At 60.6% G+C, this 7,838-nt stretch overlaps 1 protein-coding gene across 1 annotated transcript; it reads right to left on the reverse strand.

Annotated features, from left to right (window-relative positions):
- Positions 1-1,982: 1,982 nt before the first annotated feature.
- LOC123181104 (uncharacterized) lies at positions 1,983-7,559 on the reverse strand. Its single transcript, XM_044593329.1, has 5 exons — positions 6,315-7,559; positions 3,622-3,677; positions 2,997-3,528; positions 2,716-2,912; positions 1,983-2,610 (listed from the first exon to the last, which is right to left on the reverse strand). Exons 1-5 carry the CDS (start codon positions 7,413-7,415, stop codon positions 2,457-2,459), a joined length of 2,040 nt encoding a protein of 679 aa, XP_044449264.1. The 5' UTR covers positions 7,416-7,559; the 3' UTR covers positions 1,983-2,456.
- Positions 7,560-7,838: the final 279 nt, after the last annotated feature.

A 7,838-nucleotide genomic window follows, 5' to 3' on the forward strand; every position in this document is an offset into this window, starting at 1 on the left:
TCTACTCCGACCCCGGCGCGACCAGCCGGCCTCTCCTCCGACCCGGCGGCCACGCGCGCCGAGGCGGCCCATCAGGGCCAGCCGTCGTCCGCGCGTCGGTCCGCCCGTCGCCCTGCGTCGGCCGTCACCGCCCTGCTCCGACCGGGACACCAGCATCGCCCCAACCCGGCGGCCTCGCGCCATGCGACGGCCAATCATAGCCGTCGCTCGCGCGCCGGCCCGCCCATCGATCCACATCACCCGCCTCCGCCGCGTCTGCACGGCGGCTGGCGGTCTACCTCGCCGGCCTCGTCCTCGTCTGCGTTGGGACGGCTGCGTCAGACTCGTCGGCTGCCTCAATTCGGGCGCCGCTGCTCTGTTGGTCGCTCGGGCCTCGCTGCCCGGGCGCCGGTGTTGCTTTGGCAGCCCGGGTGCCGGTGCTGACAACCTCATCCGCACGACGTCCCATGTTGTCCGTCATCGCCGGCTTCGTCTCGGACTCCGCCACCACCACGCCTCCACCGAGCGGCGTCCTCGACCTCGCGCGCGATCGGCTTGATCACCCGCTCGCCGCCTCGATCCGTCTCATCTACGCCGCGCGACCGACCTGGCCCGTCAGTTACGCGCGCCTTCGCAGGTCCCGTGAAGATCGTCCCCGAGTTCAGCGCGCCTCTCCACCGATCGAGCATCCGGCTGCCGCTGCGTCGCCCCGTCAAGCCGCAGCGCCGCCGCCCCGTGGTTCTCCTCAAGGCTGCATCGACTCGTGCGTCGCCGCTGCGTCGCCCCTTTGGGCCGTAGTGTCGCGATACGCGGTCCCTGCCGCCGCCCCGAGGCCGTCCCCGCGGTTGCACCGACTCGCGAACCGCCGTTGTGTCGCCCCTTCGGGCCGCAGCATTGCGGCCCGCGGTCCCCGCCGTCGCCCAGAGGTCTTCCCGCCGTCGTCCCGACCCGCCTGCCGTCGCCCCTTCGGGCCGTAGCGCCGCGGCCCGTGGTCCGCTCCGCCGTCACCGCGCGTCGACCTCCCGTGGTATGCGCTGCACCGTCTTCCTTGGCGTGGGAACGCCACTGTCCGCGCCGGTCTTCGTCACGCTGTCAGGGTTCTTCGCCTACTTCGAGCACCGCCGCCGCACTCCTAACCTAGCCGCCACCGCCACTCTTCTTTGGCCGCCGCCGCCGCTACCTTCGTAGCTGCCACCGCCGCCCGTCCACCCCCTTCGTCTTCGTCCAAGCACCAGCCCGTCGCCAGTGTCGCCGTCATCTACCCCGACCACTTCGTCTACTCCGACCACCATTGGTGACATCGGCCCCGCGCCGATGGACGCCGCAATCATCGTCGAGTTCTTCTCTGCTGGCCCCTCCGACTTCTCCGACATGGCGTACAGCTCGTGCAGGTCCCTCGTCTACGCATGCCCAGTGCTGGCAACACCGATGCGTGCCTTCATCCACGACGTGTCCCCGGGCCTGGCAAGCCTGGTCGGCGCTTCGTCAACTTCGTCTTCGTCCGTCTACGCATGCCCGGTGCTGGCAACACCGGTGCGTGCCTTCGTCCACGATGTGTCCCGGGCTTGGCAAACCCGCCGCGACGCGTCGTCAACAACATTTTCTTCGCGGCGCACCCTACTTCGACACCACTACGCCCATGCTAACTCGGCGCCCCCTTGCGCCCGCGGCTCCACGGCGACTTCCTCGACACCGGCTACCCCGACTCAACATCGACCACGGCATTCTTCGCACGGCTACCTCGACCACGGCTCCACCACCCACGCTCTCGGCTACATCGACAAACGGCACAAAGGGCTACCGCCTGCTTGAGCAACCTCGTCGGTTTCCACTCCAGCCACGACTCCGCGATGCGTCGACCGTTACGACTATGGGGGGGTGTCCGTCGGCTTGCCTTCGGATTCTTCTCCAGTCTTACCGTCTGCGTCGCTACCGTTGTGACTGCGGGAGATGTTGAGTATAATGTATATTAGGATAGCGTAGGATATTGTTCCTACCTTGTCTTGTACTCCAAGTTGGTCATTGTACTCCTATATATATGCCCACGAGGCTCAAGCAATACATAAAAACGATTCCACCAATCTCCCTCTCTCTCCCTTCTAACACTTAGTGTATCTAGCATCTTCGCTGCGAAAACGCGATGTCATCAACACAGTGCATTGCCCTCCCCAAGAGGCCAAGACAACTTGTCCCTGCAGGCAGGAAACCACCCAAGAGGCTTACAGAATCGTACTATATATATGTACACCTGCAGTCTTCCGTCTTGCTAAGTACTCCCTCTGTCCCATAATATAAGAGCGTTTTTGACACTACTAGTGTCAAAAACGCTCTTATATTATGGGACGGAGGGAGTAGTATAATCGCTGGTAATAAGCTCCACGCGTGGTTGATCTCTTCCATCGACCATTTGCCAATATCCAAAGAGAAAAGCCCACCATCGCCGTATGCGCAGAGTTGAGACAGAAACAGAATTCGGTTCAGGCGTTCAAGGACCAGTCGTAGTCCTGGTAGGCGATGCTGATGGGTCCGCCGTCGTTGAGGAGATGCGTCAGGAGCCCGGCTTTGGTCGGGTCCAGGTAGTTGAGGATCCACCTGAGGATGTCCCTGTCCTGCCCGAAGTCGGCGCTGTACCTGCACAGCACCAACTCTCCATGAACTTGAAACATGCATCAGCCCACCCACATGGGAATGCGATGGGAACAAACAACAGAGTAGCTAGCTGCAAGCTCTCGGTACCATTTGATGATCCTGGTGAGGTGGACGGTCCGGGTCTCGAGGTCGATCTCCACGCCGCCGTCGAGGAGGAACTCCCTGGCCGCGTGCCGGAGCTCCGGCTCCACGCCCTGCGCGGAGTAGAACCGCACGGTGGGGCTCGACCGCGTCGCGTTGCACAGCGCGAAGTGCACCAGCGGGTTCACCTTCGTCTCCGCCAGCTGCACAGCCAAAGTAAAGTAAAGATCCCAGCGCGAGCGGAGAGCATGCAGCGATCCCATTCCTAGGGTGTTCCAGACATGTACCTCGAGCCTCTTATCGGAGGCGCCGAACGGCTTGACGATGGTGTAGGGCTGCCTGCGGTTGCCGCGGAGGATGCCGTTCTTGATGGTCGTGAGGGAGTAGGGGTACCCGCCGACGACGTACTGGAAGTCGGTGAAGAAGGAGCGGCGGTCGACGGCCCCCGAGCCCGCCGGCTGGCCGGTCCTGATGACGGCGTGGATGGCCATGGCGTTGTGCAGGTTGAGGAAGAAGGAGAGGCGCTCCCCGGCGGGCAGGGCGAAGACGTCCGCCCGCTGGAGGTCCCGCGCCAGGTTGGCGTACCTCCGGAACTCCTCGCTGGCGGCGACGCGGGCGTAGTCGAGGCGGCGGCGGTCCTCGGAGGCGTAGGCCTCGAGTATGGCGACCATGATCTTGGTCATCCTCTGGCCGACGGCGGCGGCGGGCTTGGGCTCGCCGTCGTTGGTGGAGCCCCTGAAGTTGTAGTACCTGGGGACGGCCGGGTCGTGCTCCAGGAAGCGGTACAGGCTCTGGGTGCCATCCTCGAAGTCGTTCTCCCTGCACACATATCCATTCAACATTCATTCATTGATGAACAAAACATCACTGGAATTTAAAAGTAAAATTCAGAGTGATGCATTGCACGCTGACCTGAAGACATGGTGGATGAAGTGCTTTCTCGCGAGTTCTTTGCCGATCTCCACAGCCTATAAGTAATGTAAAAAAAAAGGGCTTATTATTGTCTTACTTAATTGATCGATCGAGGAGGAAACTAAAAACTGGTTAATTGATCGATCGACCTCCACAGCCCTGGCATTGAGTGAATTGCAAAAAACATCGACACTTCAGGCAAGGTTTGCGGGAACCACACATTTACGAAATTGTGCCAAAAAGCATTAATTTTTTTCATAATTTTTTTGCAAAATACACTAGTTGCTTGTTTGCACCGTTTTAAGTACGTTTATGACATGGGGTCCCGTTTTTGCTGACGTGGCGTAACGGTTCACACTAGACGTTGTTAGAGATATATATTTACCAAAAGCTCCCTCCTTTTTTTAGAAAAGAGCCGACTCCGCCGTGCTCCACGCCGGAGCCGTGCCTCCACCGTCCACCGCCGCGTCGCACTCCCACCTCTCCTTCCATGGCCGCAGCTGCACGGGCCTGGTGGTGCTGCTGCTGCAACTTGCGTCAGTGCTGGGGCATGGTTAGCGCAGGGAGGCGTGGTGAGCTGCTGCTGCTGCTCGTGCCCCGGCCGATGCCGGGAGGCGCGGTGGAGGCGTGGAGCTGCTGCTGCTCGTGCCCCGGCCGGCGTAGGGAGGTGTGGCCGGAGCTGTTGTTGGCGCGCACGCCGGTGCGCTCGAGAGTGCGAGGAGCTCACCCTCTCGCTGGCAGCATGCTGCCACCGGTGGAGCTGAGCACGGACCGGCTGACCGGCACCTCGGGTCGCCGTAGAAGGGACCCGCGGCAGCCGCGGGAGGCTGTCAATCCCGACGCGCACAGTCGCGAGCAGGCGGCGGCGAACGCGGCCAGGCAGCGGCGGGCACGAGCGGCGGCGCACGGTCGCGAGCAGGCGGCGGCAGGCGCGAGCAGCGGCGCACGGTCGCGGCGGATGCGAGCAGGCAGCGGCGGGCGCAGCGCCGGCCGTGCACCGGAGCAATCCCACCGAACCGGTGGGAGATGAAGGTCCTGATTGCTTTTATTTTCAGGGCGAAGGACCCGATTGCTTTTTCTTTTTCCAAAAAGGGTGTTGGTGTAAAACCGCCTGTCTAACGGCGTCGCCTGCGAACCGTTACGCCACGTCAGCAAAAGCGGGACCCCAATGTTATAAACGTACTTAAAACGGTCCAAACGAGCAACCAGTGTTTTTTGCAAAATATTATGAAAAAAACTAGTGCTTTTTTGCACAATTTCGTTAATGTATGGTTCCTGCAAACCTTGCCTGAAGCGTTGATGTTTTTTGCAATTCACTCCCTGGCATTTGAAGTCAAATTCGCAACAGAAAACACGAACGAAATAGACAAAGGCCAAGGGCAGGGACAGCGACGGCAACACTGATGCAAGTCAAATTAGGGGGAACGCATCGATCATACGCATGCATGCACTAGACCGTATGATGGGTCGGTGCTTAAGCACCAAGAACGGAGTAGCAGTGGATCCATCACGCGCGGATTTCTTTCGGTCGTCCACCCCACTAATCTAATCACGCTAATTTTCCCAACCCGACCGAAATCTTATCACATCTTCCAGCACGCAGGGCCAATCAGGGACTCTGCTCACGAAGATTGCACCGAGAGAAGGAAGGGTGTCTGTCCTGTGATGGTCAGCGACGTGGTCGGCACGTACGTCCGGCCAGATTTGCCTATCGTCTGCGCATCGTCCGAAATTTGTCGTGTGTATAGCAGTTCTGAAACACACCACCAGTGCGATCGAGCACGCACGACCGGTTCAATTACTATCCGGATCAATATGGTCAAACAAGTGTGCATACGCACACACGCCGCGCCGGTCTCGATCGGGTGCCAACGAAGAACGAACCGAGCCAGCCAGTGGTGGGGCGGGGCCGGCTGCCTGCCCCGTTCCGTTGTGCTCCGCTCACCCGTTGCGGCGCGGGAAACCAAAGGAGAGCAGGCGGGCCGGGCCGGCACGGCACGGCACGGCGCGCGTGATCCTATCCTATCCTAGACAGCGTTTGCATCCGGGCACCTCGTACCCCTCAAAAAAAAAATCCGGGCACCTCGTTTTCACCGATACGTTCATTGGTATGATCGCTGCCTTCAAAGTTGTCTATACTGATTTGGACTGCGTCGTATTTGAATTTCTAAAGTTCGGCATTTGGCAGCCGTGCATGACAGCCAAGTTTCTCTTCGCCTAAAGCGAGTATTCGGTTTTATTTTGAATTAACTAAGCATGACTTAAATGTACTCAATATTGACAACGCTAACTAGCATGACTGGATTCTAAATAAAATTTAAGTAGTGAAGTAATTTGATCAGATACTCATGTTCCACATGACCAACTTAATTTTGCTTCATTTAAACTCAATATTCGCCGTCTAGTATTTTCCCACTTCTGCATAAACAACTCGAGGTATTGTTCAGGTAAAAGTGGACAAATACTACTAGGAGTGGCAGCTCGAGCTCAACACATCGTAATATTAGCTCCTAATGCGCACCATCAGCAAGTTAATTCTGTGAGAAATGATACGCTCTTGACTATTCACACCCAAGGCGTTTAGTCCAACACTACTACGCTCACCATTCATGCAAGGATAAACAACAACGATCACGATAAAAAGTCAAACGAAACAGAATCGAAGCAGGCAGTAATAATCTAGTGCAACTCACCTTGTTCCTGCTGCACTCCAAGTGGTTCACGATGCCGTCGACCATGTCGGCGCCGGAGAAGCAGTTCTTCACGAGCTTCACCCTCACGAACCGGTCCTGTATGGGCAGCCGGTGCCGGAGCACCCTCACGATGCCCACCATGGCGTCCTCCCTCTCCTCCTCCTCCCCCTCCTTGCCGGCGTCGGCGTCGAACCCGTACACGGGCACCCGAGGCGCCGCGTCGGGGCACCGCCTCCCGGCGACCTCGCGCACGCGCCGCTCGAACTCGCCGCTGTTGCGCAGGGAGTTGAGCACGACGAGCCCGCCCAGGAGCTTCTCGTTGAGGAAGATCTGGGGAACGCGCGCGGCGGCGCCGGCCCGGGACGCGAGGTCGGCCTCGCGCTCCGGGAACACGTCCAGGTTGATCTCCACGTAGGGCAGGCCGGACTGGCGGAAGAAGGCACGCACGGCGTCGCAGTCGCGGCAGCCGGAGCGGGAGAAGAAGCTGACCCGCCCCTTGATGTGGCTGCCCGAGAAGGAGTGGCCGTAGCCGTCGTCCTCCTCCGCGTCGGCGGCGATGGCCTCCTTGAGGCGGACGGTGACCTTCACGTTGGGCAGGTGGATCTCCTGCACGCCGTAGCACGCGTCCCCCGGCGCCGGGGCCGACGTCTCCTTGAGCGACGAGATGCGGCGGTTGATGGCCGAGGACAGCACGTCGCGCCGGTCGCGGAAGAACCGCCCGATGGACGCCACGTCCACCACGGCCGCGGCGGAGTTGGACCGCTCGACGTGCCTCTGCCCTTCCGGAGCCGGAGCACCCTCACGATGGCCGTTCGGCGCCGGCGTGGAGACCGCCCTGGTCAGGCCGGGCGGCGCCTCCGGCTGCGGGAGGTGCGAGGGCGGGCGGAGCACCACGCCCTGCAGCATCTTGCGCGCGTAGTACACGTCCTCCACCTCGCCCGCGTCCGCTGCCGCGGCGATCCCGGTCAGGGTCCGCGGAGCGTGCGCCGCCGGATCGTCGTGTCGATGTTTGACGACGGCTGGATCCGGGGCGTTGGGGTGAACGTGGTTGTGGTGGTGGGGCGCGAGCGGCATGGCCTGCACGAGGGTCTCCTCTCCCATGCCTCCTCCCCTCGGGGCCTGGGTTTTACGAGTGCCGAGCGGAACGGAACGGAACGGGAGGGCAACGGTATTTTTCTTTCCTTTTTTCTTCCTCCGCTGCTGCTCCTGTAACGGGATTTGGGATTTCCTTCCGTTCGTTTTTGAGCGGCGAGGCGAACGAGGAGGAAGGAAGGGGGGTGGGGGTTTAAGAACGAACGGCCGGGCCGTCTATGCGCCACGACCACGACGCGCGCCGATGGACCCGGTGTACGGCGCCGCCGGTGGGTGACTGGTGGGCCCCGGAGCGCCGTGAACCAAGGGAAGGCATCAAAGGGGAAGAAGAAGTCAGGCCATGTGCCTATTTGGGTTGGTTTCTTTCGTTTTCCGGGGTCGTGTTGATCGGCGAGGTCAATCTGGAGCCGCACGGCACGAGCAGAGCTCCTC

The sequence above is a fragment of the Triticum aestivum genome, chromosome 1D (assembly GCF_018294505.1).
Source record: "Triticum aestivum cultivar Chinese Spring chromosome 1D, IWGSC CS RefSeq v2.1, whole genome shotgun sequence".
Taxonomy (NCBI): domain Eukaryota; kingdom Viridiplantae; phylum Streptophyta; class Magnoliopsida; order Poales; family Poaceae; genus Triticum; species Triticum aestivum.